The sequence below is a fragment of the Rhinoderma darwinii genome, chromosome 4 (genome assembly GCF_050947455.1).
Source record: "Rhinoderma darwinii isolate aRhiDar2 chromosome 4, aRhiDar2.hap1, whole genome shotgun sequence".
NCBI classification, from domain to species: Eukaryota; Metazoa; Chordata; class Amphibia; order Anura; family Rhinodermatidae; genus Rhinoderma; species Rhinoderma darwinii.
In genome coordinates, this window is record NC_134690.1 from 228,426,152 (window position 1) to 228,443,004 (window position 16,853).

A 16,853-nucleotide genomic window follows, 5' to 3' on the forward strand; every position below is an offset into this window, starting at 1 on the left:
TCATAAATCCACAGGATGTCAATTTATGCTGTGGATTCGCTGCACGTTTTGTTGCAGAATTTCCAATTTGAGTTTAATGGGGAATTCCACAACAAATGCCATTGTGCTGCAGTTATGCTGCGTATTCGCAGGAAAGTCCACAGGTTAAAAAAAAAAAGCCTATACTTGGCTCTCGTAGTGCTGCCATAGCAGCGTGTCCCTACTCTTCCGTCTCCTCCGTGTCCAGGGATAATGTTTCATCCCCTGAGCCTGCCGCAGCCAATCACAGGCTGGGGCAGTCACATGGGATGCAGCATCATCATATGCTGGGGATAGTATATTCGGAAAGTCTTCAGACCCTTTCACTTTTTTGACATTTTATGTTGAGGCTTTGTGCTAAAGTCAAGTTTTTTCCCCAACATTCTCCACTCAATACCCGATAATGACAAAGTGAAATTTGCAAATTTATTAAAAATGAAAAACTAACATTTTGCATGGACATAAGTTTTCACACCCTTTGCTATGACACTTGAAATTTAGCTCTGGGAGCCGCTCATTTCTGTAGATCATTTTTTAAATGTTTCTAAACCTTGACTGGAGTCCACCTGTGGTAAATTCATTTGATTGGATGTGATTTGGAAAGACACATCCCTGTCTATATAAGGTCTTATAGTGGACAATGCATATCAGAGCAAAAACCAAGCCGTGAGGAGAAAAGAACTGCCTGTAGAGCTCAGAGACAGGATTGTGTGGAGGCGCAGATCTGGAGAAGGGTACAAAAAGATTCTGCTTGAAACTTCCCAAGAGCACAGTGGCCTCCATAATTCTTAAATGGAAGAAGTTTGAAACAACCGGGCTCTGCTGGCCGCCCCACCAAATTAAGTAATCGAGGGAGAAGGGCCTCGGTAAGAGAGGTGTCCAAGAATACAATGGTCACTTTGGTTGAGCTCCAATAATTTTGTGAGCCGATAGGAGAAACTGCCAGAAGGTCAACCATCACTGCTGCTATTGTAATATGCTGCAAGTTTTCTGCCCACAAATCCGGACCGAAAACCGGAAGTGTATACGCCAAGTGTGAACATACCTTCAGACATGAACTCTTATGGTATATTCAGATAGCAGTTTTGAAAACCACGCTAGAATTTTTCTGATAAGTGTGAACGTACCCTAATTAGTAAACCTAGGCCTAATTCTGATGAACAGTGTAATCTTCACCAGCTAGATAGCCAGGCTACAGAAGTAAAACTAGTCGTATTATTTCCATAGATTGATCAATTCAATTAGGGTTTGTTTGAATGGCATTTTCTTGTTGACTGTCTAAAACACAATAAAATATGCAAATACCATATAACCTCTGAATTTTATTTGCAACTATTGCATTACAAAGAGTTTTTCAATGTCAGTTTGCATTTAAAGAACAACCCGTTTTCAGAAACATGGCAAATTTTTGTTTCAACCAATTGGCCACATAAATTGGGAGAATGGGTAAAAAGTGCAGGAAAGTGATTTGCCACACATTCCAAATCTTAGTGTTACACAAACCATAAAAATCCCTGACATAACATCTCCCTGTTATTTTCACATTCTGCAATAATAGCTGAGAAATAACCATTTCTTTAGTATGAAAGATCCACCTGGGAGAAACAGGTATATACTACAGAGGACAACTATGTGAAGTGCTATTTACAGTAGAATAGCAAATATTCAGAAAATGATTTTTTTTCCCCCACCATTATGTGTGTGGGGGGGGGGGGGGGGGAGTACACATTACAGATGCAAAACAGTCATAAATGGTGTACTAGTTTACTGAGCGTTACACAGTTATGTGCATGTAGCCCCTATGTTCATTCTCAACTTTGCAGAAAGCCAAGTGAGCCTACACAAAAACAACTGCACAGATATTCCAGATGTGGATACCACAGCATCAGGACAGATAAAGAAGAGCTTGGCACTGTTCTGAGCACTATAGATAGCTGGTAGCTTTTTGTCTTGGTCCAGTCACAGAGCACATTGCTACTTATCCGGACATTAAGACTTTTCAGAAGTGACGTCATCAGCCTCTTAAATGTTTCTTTTACAAAAAAGGCATCTTTGCATAAAAACCACAAAAACATACCGCAACTTGTGGTCCCATAATTTACAGAGCCATTCCTTTGCCAAACATGTTTGCATTCATAGGCTAGTGGTAATAACTATTACTTGTTTGAAAGAAGGGAAGATTCATCATTGTATAAAGAATTACATTATATATTATTAGTACACTTGTAAAATTAAAATTTGGAGGAATGTTTCAACTAAAAAAGCTGACGTAAAAACCAGATGATACAACATTAAATAATATGTGGCAATAACATTACGTAAACGGAAGGAAAGTTGTAACCAATACCGGGCTGTTTGTAAGGGAAACAAAAAGATAGTATTGAAAGTCCTGGGTGAGTGCGGTAGACATGGTCAGCTACAGATCTATCTCTTGCAGTACAAAGATGAGCACTTTGTGAATTGAAGACATAATCATTTTAATAAAAATCTTTATTTTGCTTTAGATGGAGTAAATGCTTCACTCTGCGCCAGTTGACTTTCGTGACTCACTAGTGCCCATGCACGTGGCAAGGGCTTGTGTGACTTTCAAAGCCAATCTCCACAAACAGGATTATGAGAAGAGTAACTTAAAAAAAATCAACTTCCTCAAAAAACTTCTACACTGTGGCTCTGGCGAATGGAATAGCTCCGATATCAGAAAGACGACCATGTGCAAATCTTTTAAGTCTGTTTATTTAATTTAACTTAATCATCCTCCTCGTCTTCCTCCTCCTCGTCGTAGCTCTCTTCAAAGCCGTCACTGTCTCCTTGGTCATCATCACCCTCTATGGTAGTATCCCACTGAGGGTGGTTATCAGGTATTGGTTTAGCTTCATGAACTTCCAGCTAGGAAAGGAAATGGAAAACATGACATCACCATAAGTATTCAAGTTGAGTGGGAAGAAGCGCATGCCATGCTTTACATACAAGTCTAATATCTGAATCATGTATATGGACAAGTCTTAGCTAGAAACCGTTACAGCCTTTCTTGGATCTGAAGATGTATTCATAGGTTTTCTATAGCAATCCCAGGCACCATGAACTAATAAAAAACGTAACTATTAAACCAACAGTGGATAATAAAAAAAACAACAACTATATGATCCATTCCTGGTGCCTTCCTTGGATGTCTACTTGATGTATATTTTTTGCTGAAAACAGGGTGAAGTTTCCGGACCATGCGTGCATAAGGCCGAACATACTATGTCCCAATTTGAGCATGGGTAAATATTTCTCTGTGGTCCAGAGATTTGTTTTTTTTAGCTGACAGGGATCTGTATGAATGGTAAAGCGTTAAAAAAAAATCTTACCTTTAATGGTTTAATTTGATCTAAACCCATATAAGAATCAGACCTTAAGAACACTGTGTACTGAAAATTTCCAGGTTTATTTGGTGCTGGAAATTTAAGCTCCACCTTCAAAATAAAAAAAATAAAAAATGAATAAGATAAGCAACTAATAGAAAATTTCTCAAGGGAACCAATGTAAAGCACACAAGTAGTTTCCATAAAACCACAGATCCCTAATATTGCATAGGAGGATAATGTCAGCGATAAATTCAATGATGTCACCTTTGTTTATATTTGCTTTTGATAAAGCACATCTTTCGCAGCGCACAGCTTGTCATGCCAAACGTAAATCTGTATATCAGCATCAGTCTTTGATTTGTATTAATCTTAAAAATGTACCTTCACTGCAGGGCTGCAAACCGCCCGTAGATGTAAAACCAGGGTGGTTTTCTCTGGGTCTGGCGGAAACAACTACTACCTGTGTTCTATTTTTTCCTAGATTTCCAGAATTTTCTACTGCGCATGTATACATCATCCTGTGATATGTGCAGTGCAAAATTCCTGTCCTTCTCCAGCTTCTGCCAGCGCTGAAGTCTGTATTAATTCCTTTTGGGGTCTAAAAAGACAGAGGTTTGTAATCATTTATTTTGGGGTCTGCATGAATCCCAAATGGGGTTTGGGCTCCGTATTCATTTAGGGGTATGGATTTATGCAATCTAAGTCTGTATTAATTTATTTTAAGGTTTGAAGTCTGGGGTCTGTCTTAATTCTGGGGTTTGTATTATTTTTGGCGACTGAATTAACCTTTGGGGTCTGAACTCTAGGGTCTACTTAATTCAATATTATTTTGGAGTTCTGTCAATTAATCTTGGGGTCTGAGATATGTCTTAATTTTTGGGGGCTGATGAAGAGGCCATGTGCATTGCTGTACTTGTGGTTCAAGAGCATAAGGTTGAGGTTGTCGTGCGGGGTGCCCATATAAAGTGTTGGGGCACGTTTTGGCAAAAACGTTGTGTTGTCTGATTTTTGTCTCAATTGTCCAGAAAAAAAAATTTGGAGCGTTTGGCAACCCTGCTCCAGTGAAAAATAAAAACTTCAGTGCTCTTAGATCCTCATGTTCCCCCTTTGGGAAACATTTCCCTTCAAAACCCATTGCCTGCCATTTTACAGCTACAGTGCAGCTGCAGCCCGGTCTTGGTCACTAGGAACACAAACACTTTCAGGCAGGATGTAGTAAAAAGCAGCAGAAATTAAAGTCTTGAAATGAAGTATGCAGCCTGCAAGTAAATGAAGCGAATAGCTCCACATTTTAATTCTAGATTAAAAATTTTAATTTACTCTCTGTGGTGCATATCCTAAGTGGTTTTTTGGCGATTCCCTGGAGGTACGCTCTTAACAATTGTTTCATATAACCAGCATTAACCTCACCTCTTCTTGATCTCTTAGTGTACACACATGATAGGGCATAGATATTAATGTTTGATCCTTTCTGTCCGCAATGTAAATCCACCACCATTCTTGCTTTTCCTACAAAAGTAAATGGCACATGTAAAAAAACGTATCAATCATAAATCAAAGTCTGCATTGTATACTGCAAGGTCATAGAATTTTGTGCAGGTATTTGCTTTATTGCCCAGTGAATTTGTTTTCAGGTACAGTACATTCTCTTTGTATTGCTAGTGCTCTTAAGGCTGGATTCACACATTGCATATTTGTTGCAGAATTTCAGTTGCAGAATCTGCACAAAATTTCCGCAAGAAAGTACAGTTCGATGTAAGTGGATGGGGTATTAACAAACCCTATTCACTCAGAGCGTAAAAAATCCACAGCATTCCCTATCTGTTGTGGAAACACCACACATTTTATTTATTGATTTTATTAATTGCTATGCAAAGAGGGAAATGCAAAGCTATTTCCACACCAAAATCCACCAAAAAAATCTGCATGTAACACTTCCTTATGTGGCATCCATCTTCAAACATAGGTCCCATGATGTGGCCTGATCAGCCCCGGTGACTGTTCCCCAAATATATCGGACTCATCAAGAAGTATTCGGCATTGAAAACTGAAGGATATCTTATTAAAAAACGCAGTGTGTGTTTTGCTTTGCATTTAAATGTGTATTTAGGGGAATTTTAATTCAACATGGATCTCGGTGCTTACAGTCTCACGCCTGATGGAGCAGATTCGATTTTTAGAACACAGGCATAAATCTACCGTTTATACAAAATCTGACAGAATTAATGATGGCAAAAGATGAATTGAGGACATTAATAGACCAAGCACAAGTTAGGTTTAGGGACCATACAAGACGTTATCAGTATGAATATGCAGACAAGTGTGGCCGCCCCCTAATCAGAAAACTACACTCTCATACGACACATCCCCAGCCTAAAAACCCACCAAAATACCGAGATTGATAATCTGAATGAAACAGTGATGGTGTTACGTCAATTTTTTTATGCCTCTTTGTATAATTCATGGTTATTTCCACGATAGGTCTCTGAAAGCATTGAGACCTAAAGAAGACGACTATATTAGGGACAATGAACTCCCCGTCCTAGAACGAAGGAAAAGTCGAAGCCTTTGCAGAACAAGAAATTGAGGATGCAATTAAAACCTTTCCCTTAGAAAAAAGCCAAGGCCCAGGTGGCTTTTACAACAAATTTTATAAATTATTTATTGTCCAATTAACACAATTTTTTGACAAAAATGTTTAATGCGGTCTCTAATGATTGAGGTTAAAAAAGACAGTCAGCAGAGGCCCATATAACAATTTTCGTCCTATATCTTTAAATCAATGTATGTAGACAATGAAAATTCTAAAATTGTGGCATCCCATATTTCTCCACTTATACCAAGGATCATTATTGACAACCATGTCGGTTTTCGTGACGGGTAGAGAAGCACAGGATAATACAAACACATTATTGTTAATATTGAATGTTCAAAACGGGAAAATACCTGCCTACCTGATATCGGTCGATGCAAAAAAAAGGTTTTTGATAGTCCTCTGGACCTTCGTAAAAAAAACTTTACATCAGATTGGGCGAAAGACCCTCTATGCTAAATAAAATCATGGCTTTAAATTGACACCCAACAGCTAAGTTTTTACAGACTTTTGTCCGATTCATTACATATTGGAAATGGCACATGCTAGGGTTGTCCCTTGTCCGCAATACTATACGTATTAGTAATGGAACATTTAGAAATGGCACTATAACAACCCAGATGTACAGGGTATAATAAGGACCTGTTCACACTGAGGTTTTTTTTACACGTTTTTTACAGCGGAAACCGCGGCAAAAAATTTAAGAAATTGCCTCAGATTGTTTTTAATGGGAGGCGGAGGTATTTTCCCGCAAGCAGAGAAAAAACGCTCGCAGGAAAAAGCAGCAACATGGCCTATCTTGAGACGTTTTCCGCCTCAAGAACCCCATTGAAATCAATGGGAGACGGAAAAAATACCGCAAACGGCCGATGTGTTTTATGTCAAAAACCCCTCATGGTTTTTCCCTTTGCCTGTTGAAGAAATAGGTAAAAAAAAAAAAACACGACAAAAACCGTCTGTGGTGCAAAACCACTTAAAAAAATACCCAAAAAAACGGAGGTGATTTTTCCAGGCAGAATTTTGTGTGAACATAGCCTAAGGGGTCAAAAACCATTATAAACATGCAGAAAACGTGTTACTATATGTAACAAATTCTACTCTCACTCTCCAGTCTGTAATGAAAGAAATGGAATGATATGGCCAGGTTAGTAACTTTAAGGTTAATCTCTTCAAAACAGACCCTAACCATGCAGTCTGCCTTTACAAACATTTGTGAAAGAACGGGTCATTCTAAAGAGCTCCGAGAATTCGAGCATGATACTATAATGGGATGCCACTGTAAAAAGTCAGTTCGTGAAATTTCTTCCCTCCTAGATATTCCACAATTAACGAGTAGTATTATTGCAAAGTCGAAGCATTTAGGAGCCACACGGAGTGTCAGACCACGTAAAATTACAGAGCAGGGTCCCCGAGTGCTGAGGCACATAGTGCATGAAAGTCACCAACGCGATGCTGACTCAATAACTGCAGAGTTCCAAACCTCTCCTGCCATTAATATCAGCAGAAAAACTGTGCCTCAGGAGCTCATGGAATGGGTTTCCATGGCCACGCAGCTGCATGCCAGTCTTACATCACCAAACGTTGAATGGAGTGGTTCAAAGCACGCCGCCACTGGACTCTGGAGCAGTGGAAACGTGTACCGTGGAGTGATGAATCACGCTTCTCTATCGGGTAGTCTGATGGGCCAGTCATGGTTTAGCGAAAGCCAGGAGAACGTCACCTGCCTGACTGCATTGTGCCAAGTGTAAAATTTTGTTGTGGAGGGATAGTGTTGTGGGTTTGTTTTCCAGGGGTTGGCCTAGGCCCGTTAGTTTCAGTGAAGGGAAATCGTAATGATTCAGCAAGACATTTTGGACAATTGTGTGCTTCCAACTTTGTGGGTACAGTTTGGGGAAGGCCCTTTTCTGTTCCAGCATGACTGTGCCCCAGTGCACAAAACAAGGTCCATAAAGGCATGTTTGGGTGAGTTTGGTGAGGAAGAACTTGAGTGACTCATACACAGCCCTGACCTCAACCACATCAAACACCTCAGAGATCACGAGTCAGGCCATCTCATCCAACATCAGTGTCTGACCTCACAAATGCTCTTCTGGATGAATGGGCAAAAGTTCCCACAAAAACTCTTAGAAAGCCTTCCCCGAAGAGTAAAATACGGTTTGTGTTTTTGCAGCAAACTGGAGACCAACTTCATATTAATGCCTATGGATTTAGAATGGGATGTCATAAAATATCCTGTAGGTGTCCAATACATTTGTACATAAAGTGTACGAGAGAACATACTTTGGCTCATACCACATTATGACGCAAACATTGTCCCTTTACACCATTATTTAATAACCCAGATTTTCCACCGGCAGTTGGGGCAGAGTCTTTTTTTTTTTTAATACGGGATTGGTTGGCACGCACAAGGCTGACCGAAACGATATGTGGAATGACCTCTGCCTATTTATGTGGAGCTTGGTGACTCCTGCCCGGAGAGACGCATCTCATTGTTTACATATTTGCAGTTACAGTGGTTTTACCATAAGCAATATTTATCACATAGCCAAAGAATAGGTGATAAATATCTGATCGGTGGGTGTTGAACCGCTTGGACCCCCACTTATCAGGAGAACGGGCTTTCCTTGCTGCCCCATATGAACGGAGCGATACAGTGCATGCTCGGCCACCGCTCCATTCATTTCTATGGGGTGCCGAGGGCTATCTTTGGTAGTATCTCTGAAATAAATGGAGCTGTGGCCAAGCATGCGAGGTACAGCGCCATTCATATGGAGCTCACAGGAATTGCAAAATAAGCCAGTTCTCGTCATTAATAGGGGTCCCAGCGGTCAGACCCCCACCGATCAGATATTTATCATCTATCCTGAAGATAGGTGATAAAAATGTATTATGGCCTTTAGGGTCCTTTTTACAGCCTCAGAATTAAACTTGCACACGATACGTATTACGTGTGGATTTGCTCATGTATCCTGCATACAAAGAAACTGTAATAAGGATCACATCTAAGTTGATGAACTTAGATGTCATCGTTATCAGTTGGATCCTGTATGTCAGACACGCAGGACCTGCTTTCACCAGGGCCGTCAGTTCTGCTGATCTGACTGAATCGGTTTTGACGGAAGGATACAGCTTCTATATATACAGAACACATATAGATGTATCTTAAAATGTAAAAAAAAAAATAGATTCAAAAGTGGTTATAAATCACTAAAAACATTGATTTAAAAAAAAAAAAAAAAAAAAAGAATGTATTCATGTATACATAGCCTTAAAATTCCTGCTGCTCTCCTCCAGTTTTTTTTTGTCTGGTAAATGCTGGCGGGCCGGGGCATGGCTGAGGGGCGGGATTTGACAACGGTGTCCAATACAGAGCAGTAGAGGAAGGCTTCTTCTGCAGCGAGTTGCACAGTCATACACAGAATTGTTCTGATCTCCTGAGATACATTTCGCATTTTTTGCAAAATGAGGGAGGGGGATTGCATTATTTTCTCTTCTTTTTGCATCAATGCATTCCGAGAACCATAACTTTTTTATTTTTCCGTCAACATAGCTGAATGGGGGCTTGTTTTTTTGTGTTTGATTTTACAATGGCATCATTTGGGGTACACATCTCTTAATAATTAACATATATTAACGCTTTCCAGGGAATGTAAAAAAAAAAAAAAACACCAATCCCGCCATTATTTTTTTTATGCTATAAATTTTGTGCTGTTCACAGTGAGGGATAAACAACATGTTACCTTTATTCTATTGGTCGGTACGATTAAGTAGATATTAAATATGTAAAAATGGTTATGTTTTACCACTTTGGCCAATAAAAACATTTTTTTTTTTAATGAAATGCCGTTGCATTCCAAGAGCCATAACTTTATTTTTCCATCTATGTAGTTGTATGTGGGCTTGTTTTTTGTGGGATGAGTCCCAATTGGTTATATAGTCATTTTGGTGTACATATAAATGATTGATTGACCTGTATTAATTTTTTTCGGGAGGGTGGGAATAGAAAAAAAAAAAGGAATTTGACTATTTCATGCGTTTTTATTTTACGCCTTTCACAGTATGGTTTAACTAATGTGATAAGTTGCTCATACAGGTCGTTAAATCTGTATTTTACTTTAACAAAAAAATATTTTTTAGTCCCCCCAGGGGACTTCATAATGCGATATTTTGAAAGTTTATATAATGCTTTGCTATACTCCGTATACCAATGCATTATTGCTCATCAGTGACAAACTGACAGGCAATCTACTAAGCATATAGCTATGGCAGACCTGGGGGCCTTTGTTAGGCCCCAACTTCCATTAGAACCCAAAGATGCAATCACGTCGCAAAGATGGGCGACAAAGGTAGTCTTCCCTCTTTGTCTAACCCCATAGATGCCGCCTCGGTCTCTATTGACCGCAGCATTTAAGGGGTTAGATGGCCAAGATCAGAGGTAACTTTGATCCTGGCCATTGCAGTGGGTCATCTGGTGTAGATTACAACTAGCACCCACTGTGGATAGCGCGGACACAGCTCCTGTGCCCACATTAGCCACTGGACATTACCGTACAGCAATTTGCGGGAAGGCACAGCTAAAATGGATGTACAGTTATGTCCAAATGCAGGAAAGTGTTAAAACCTCACAAAAAAAACCCTGTGTGTTAAAGCCGGTCAGCAGATCATCACAGATCTTACATGATCGCTACTGAACATCACAGAAACCCAGGCAACAACAGCTCTGGATGGCCAGACATTTCACTGCAGCATAAATGACATGCCAGCCATTGAAAAGACTAACCATGTAATACATTGACAGACTGGGTCCAGCAGAGCGAGAGAGTCACTGTTTGCCACGGCTTTATGCTCTGGCTAAAAGAGAGAGTTTCCGAGTGGGGTCTCCCCTCTACAGTAACTCCTTCAAGTGCTTGTCATCCAATACGGAAAACCCATTGAATAATCCATAACGATGCAGCACGTTCTTGGTATGTCAACAGTAAAACATATAGGATTTTGAAGTCAAATTAACAATAAATTGCTATGGTTTAAGATCAGAAAAGTTGATTAGAGTTTATGAAACGTGCACATTACCTCTGGAAAATATAAACTATATACAGGATGTGTTATCTTAGATTTGGTTTCTAGTAGAGCTCGGTCTTTACGCTGAATGCTTTGTTGCAATTCTTGCCACTCCTAAAAGAAGCAAATTTAGACATTAACCGCAATAGTACAAACACAGTTTATAAAATTTAAAAGCAATCTGGTCTAAAATATAAATATATTTCTCCTAAGATAGCCTACTCCAATGAGCTGGGAAATCAAGCCTTAAAGAAAATGCCCTTAATGGTTAATTGTTCGAGTATATGCCACAGAAAACACATACACGTTTGTTTTTCTTCTTAAAGATTACAGTGTATTCAATACATTAGTCCGGTCAGGCAAGCCATAAACTTAAATTAGCAGTGATCTGAATGATCGGGTGTCCAACAGCTATCTTCTGACTCCAGGCTGAACGATTATGTTATTTCTATGGATGGACGTAGAATCTCTGACATTGCTTAACTTGGACAAAGCAATATGATAAGATGGGTCTAAATACACGTCTGAACCATGCTTCACCCCGAGGGCAGTCTATGGCTCTGCAGTGTCATATACGATTTGGAATTTATTAAAGTGCTATTGCCAGAAAGGACAATTATCACCTATCCACAGGACGGGCTGGGACCCCCACCAATCCCGAATACCGCAGTGGGAAAGACTTTAAAACTTAGAGATGGTCGAGCATGCACACTGCCACTGCATTCAGCGTCTATGGGACTGATAAACCTGGGCTGAGTACAGCACTCGGTTGTTTCCGTTTCATTGGATACCTGTAGGCTATTCAATTCAAGCTAGACGTGGCTCGAAACTTCAGCTAACGGGGAAGGGGTGTGTGTTCCTGTTTGGACGATTCAATACAAGATGAAATGGCCTAACAAATCTCACCGCTTCATCATCTTTGCCATGTTTGTCGTCGTTCTCCCGGTCAGAATCCTTGTCGCTCCCATCACTCTGGGAATCCCTATTAGTATCTTCGTCTTCTGAATCGCTACCTTTGTCGGAAACCTCATCCTCTTCCTCCTTTGGTGCAACATCCTTATGGAAAAAAATATATATATCAATGAATTGTACAATTGTCTTGAATAAATTACATTCTTGCAGGTTTACAGAGCGTATCTTGAACAACAATTTTTTTTACCAAAAACAAGACAAATTAATGCATGAATTAACTACATTAACCCTACAATGACCCGGCTTTTTTTTCATTTTTCCCTCTTCGCATTCCAATAACTTTTTATTTTTTGCAGTTTTGAGTGGTCATCTTTTAATGGCTCCATTTCATTTACCATATATTGTACTGGGAAACTTAAAAAAATTACTTTATGGGGTGGAATGTAAAAAACAGCAATTTCCCCATTGATTTTAGGGTTGAGTTTTTACAGCGTTCACTCTATGGTAAAAACGACATGTTAACTTTATTCTACGGGTCAATACGATTACGGCGACACCAATTATTAATTTAGATCTTTGTTTTTATGTTGCACCAAACCTTAAGTTTTTATTATTATTAAATATTGCCACAATGCATTTAAATGAAAAATAAGTGAGCAAATCGTTTTGATTAATGTGTGTACATCTCCCGTGCAGACCTATGTGTCTCCATGGTTACGGACTACAAACACTGTAGTCTGATCCTGCAATCATACACCCTTCCAGCTTACCGTTTTTTTCTTGCTATTCTAACAGATGCATATTAGCAAGAAGTAGGCGGCAGATGGAAGGGAATATATGGACTGCAGGATTAGACTATGCAGGGTGTGATTGTAAACTAACCATATAAATCTGCATAGAAGCTGTAGACACAAAATTGTGGGATATTTTTAAACTAACAACTTTCAGCAAAATTGCTTCATACTTTTTTTTTATATTGAAGATGCCTCCTAGCAACAAAAAAAACAAAAAAGTTTGTAGTGTATATAGTTTTTAAAGCAAATGGTCTACAAAGTTACTTAAACATTTTATGTAAATTACAGTAAACTAGATAAAAATACAAGAAATACTATAAAAATATTTCAAAAATGGAAATAGGCTTTCAATGGTCTATTATGACTACATCCATTTATAAATATAGTGTAGGTGGATTTGCTCTGTATGCACCATTATAAAGCGTTCTGCTGCCATAAATGGATACTGTATGCTTTTTCTCTAGTCCATGACAGCAGCAAAGACATAAAAATGACAAAATACGCACATTTGGAGTAGTATCATTGGCTTGCTTTGACTTTGCCTGTTTTTGCGGTAATATAGGTGGGGGAGCGGGCTTCTTTTTTAATGGTTTCTTCTTCTTGGATTTGGAAGACTTTTTTGCAGTTTTATTTTTTTGCTGCCAGCCTTTGTTTTTTATTTTGCCACTTTCCACCTGCTGTAAATCAAATAAAAACATAATAAATTCCTGTCCAGCAGACTTTTCTGTTCCACTTAGGCTCTGCTCACACTTGCGTTCGTTCACATCTCCGCTAGGGCTCCCTTCCAACGGAGCTTTCCGTCGGAACAACGCCCTGACAGACACAAACGGAAACCATAGGTTTCCATTTCCATTGATTTCAATAGTGACGGATCCGCTGCCAATGGTTTCCCTTTGTCTCAGTTGTGCAAGGGTTCCGTCGTTTTAATGGACTGAATTGATTCAGTCAAAACGACGGAACACTTGCACAACAGAGACAAAGGGAAACCATTGGCAGCGGATCCGTCACCATTGAAATCAATGGTGATTAAAAACCATAGGTTTCCGTTTCTAAGGAAAGCTCTGACAGAACGTCGGAACAGAGCCCTAGTACAGATGCAAACGAAGACTTAGTTCTTTCCATTTATGTGATCTTTGAGGGTCAGAACAGCATAGCATGCACTATTCGATCCAGTAGTAACAGAAACTGAAAGACCCATATGTCAATGGGGAGAAAAGGACAGATCATAATGCATTATGACAGATGATGTGTAAACAGAAGCCATAACACTAGTGCGACAGTGCCTATTGCACATGCATATAGTATTCTGCTGTGACGTTTGCTTGCTTGAAGGTTTAGGCCCTGTTCACACAGTTTTTGGGCATTGATTTTGACACAGAAACCGTGTCAGAATCAGCCCCAAAAAAACGGGCAAAATCGCCCCCCCCCCCCATTGATTTTAAGGCTGGGTTCAAACGACCTATTTTCAGACGTAAACGAGGCGTATTATGCCTCGTTTTACGTCTGAAAATAGGGCTACGTCGGCAAACATCTGCCCATTCATTTGAACGGGTTTGCCGACGTACTGTGTAGACAACCTGTCATTTACGCGTCGTCGTTTGACAGCTGTCAAACGACGACGCGTAAAAATACAGCCTCGTCAAAAGAAGTGCAGGACACTTCTTTCAGACGTAATTTGAGCCGTTCTTCATTGAACTCAATGAAGCACAGCTCTAAATTTACGGCTGTCAGAGAAGCCTCGCAAAATGTGAGGAGGAGGATTTACGTCTGAAACGAGGCAGCCGTTTTCTCCTGAAAACAGTCTGTCATTTCAGCCGTAAAAGCCTCTCACCGTGTGCACATACCCTAATGGGAGGCAGAGGCGTTTTTTTTCCCCTTGTGCGGGAAAAAGTGCCATTTCCTTTCTTGCCACAGATCTGCCTCTAACCTCCCATTGAAATTAATTGGAGGCAGAAAATATCTGCGGTACTAGTTTGAGCATTTTTTGCCCACAGTCCTTGCATTAGCTTCAATGGCCGCAGGCAAATAACGCTGTGAAAACTGTGGCAAAAAAGCGCAGGAAGGTCAAAATCTGCCTCAAAATTCCGGAAGATTTTTTTTCTGCCTGCAAAAAACTCTGTGAAAACAGGGCCATATACTGATAGTTACAAATATTCTCTTGCTAAAGGAATGATCGATAAAAAAAAAAAAAACATTTCCCAATGTGACTAAATATCAGGTGGCCCAGATGGCTTGATCACGCTACTACGGAACCACCCCTATAGCAATCGCTTGAAGCGCCCAAACGCAATCCATCTTAAAGGAATAGAGGACTGCTAAACACTCTTCGGCAGACAAGTACAAGACGGTGATCTCTCGCAAGAGATCACTCTTGTCCTTGTCTGCCGACAGCTGCACGCGCGCACGCTCTCCTCTCTCCAGCTCTTGCTGTAACACTGTCCATAGCGGATTGGACAGTGTCACAGCCATAGTAACACGCCCCCTTGCCATTACACGCCCCATTGACAGTTCAGGGGCTTATTTAAATATCGGGCGCCAAATATAACGGAACCGATATCTAAATAACAGAGGAGGGTAGAAAAAAAAAAAAGTTAAGTGCTCCAGGTTTTGTGCAGCCCTGCCCATTACATGCTGCACATGTACGGGCAGGTGAAAGGTTCTCTTTAAGACGTGTCCAGGAACCAGGGTATATGCTTCATATATGGTGGTGATGCCCTAGAGTGCGAGCATATTTTCTTGTCCCGACCCTTATTGGTAACAACTTTGTAAGAAAAACCCTGGGAGGCCCTTCTTAACAAAATAAATCCTATTAAACACCATTTTTCTCAAATTCCAATGCCTTTGGTCTTCTTGGAAATCAAGCAAACAACTATAATGTCATGCAAAAAAATCATCTCTTGTCGTTTTGCCGAAGCCACGAGAGGGATGTACTGGTACATGACTAATGAGAAACGGACGTTCATACTCCTGGACAAGGTGGACAAGTCTCAATTTGGGCTGAAAACGTTAACAAGACCCCATTTGCTCGCCCTGCTTTTTCCCCTCTTTTCCAAGTGGAGCTGTCTTTTTCGCCAGTTGTGGGCTTGGTGCTGGTGGGCGCTCGGTCTTCCTCTTCTCCGCTATTCTGTGTCCTTAACTGCATTTCTCTGTGGTCCCTTATGTACTACATGGTCCATAGGTGGTTGCAGTTTTCATGGTCTTGCAGGCCACTTTTGTCTAGCGTCCTGATATTTAGGGCCTTGATCCTGTGAGCTTCCTTAAAGATACCCCTATCCCCTTCCCCATTATTTGCATATAGTTTAGCGATGGCTAAGGGCCCATTCACATCAGCATTGTCTTTCCGTTCAACCTCTGTCTGAGGAAGAGATGAAAGGAAAGCCAAATGGAAACAATTGATTCAGTTTGCATGGCCATTGATCTCAATGGTATTTTTTATTTTTTTTTCAGTTGGTTTTAGTTTGCCTCTGTTCCGCTAGGTTTCCTTTGTACTGCGCTTCTCATGATTGTTATTCTCACAACCCTTCCCTCCCGCTCTATTTTGTCAGCTGCATCTTTGGGTCTCCCTCTCACTCTTGTCTTATGCACCATGCACACGACCGTGCTCGTAATTACTGCCCGTAATTACGACCCATTACGATGAGCACGGCCGGCTGCGGACAGCCGTCCCTTATTACGGGCTGTGCTCCCATTATAAAGTATCGGAGCACGGTCCGTAAAATAAAATAAAAATAGGATATGTCCTATTTTTTTCGCCAATTTTCTACAGCACGGACACCTTCCCGTAAATATACGGAATGGTGTCCGTCGGCCATAAAAACGAATGAGCCCGTAATTACGGACTGTAATTAAGGGCGATTTTATGGTCGTGTGCATGGCGCCTTACTCCCTTATTTCCTTCCCCTCTCTAAAGACTTCTATGGGCAGCCGTAACATGATCCTTCAGTGAGCGGATAGTAATCTAGGCTTAGGGAAGTGGTTTTAGCAGTAAATTCAGAGTTAGTGAACAGTTAGGTGCAAGGTGGGGTGGGGGCCCAGTAAGTGGAGAAAAAGGCATTTTCCTCTAATAATATATAGTACAAAGTTTCTTATATTCGCTTGTGCTTATGCAGTTTGTTGAAAACGTAGTAACTA

The 16,853-nt window shown here is 40.3% G+C and overlaps 1 protein-coding gene across 2 annotated transcripts in view; it reads right to left on the reverse strand.

Moving 5' to 3' along the window:
• Positions 1-2,490: 2,490 nt before the first annotated feature.
• Positions 2,491-16,853, reverse strand: part of SEC63 (SEC63 protein translocation regulator) — a 53,751-nt gene continuing 39,388 nt past the window's right edge. Inside the window, exons 16-21 of one of the 2 annotated variants that reach the window (XM_075862242.1) lie at positions 13,229-13,399; positions 11,923-12,072; positions 11,029-11,130; positions 4,776-4,874; positions 3,369-3,473; positions 2,491-2,904 (exon numbers count right to left, since the gene is read on the reverse strand). In XM_075862242.1, coding sequence (XP_075718357.1) covers positions 2,764-2,904; positions 3,369-3,473; positions 4,776-4,874; positions 11,029-11,130; positions 11,923-12,072; positions 13,229-13,399 — 768 coding nt within the window. In that variant the 3' untranslated portion in view covers positions 2,491-2,763. Of the gene's footprint in view, positions 2,905-3,368; positions 3,474-3,746; positions 3,964-4,775; positions 4,875-11,028; positions 11,131-11,922; positions 12,073-13,228; positions 13,400-16,853 lie in introns of those variants that run through there. The other variant, XM_075862243.1, reaches the window with a different exon arrangement.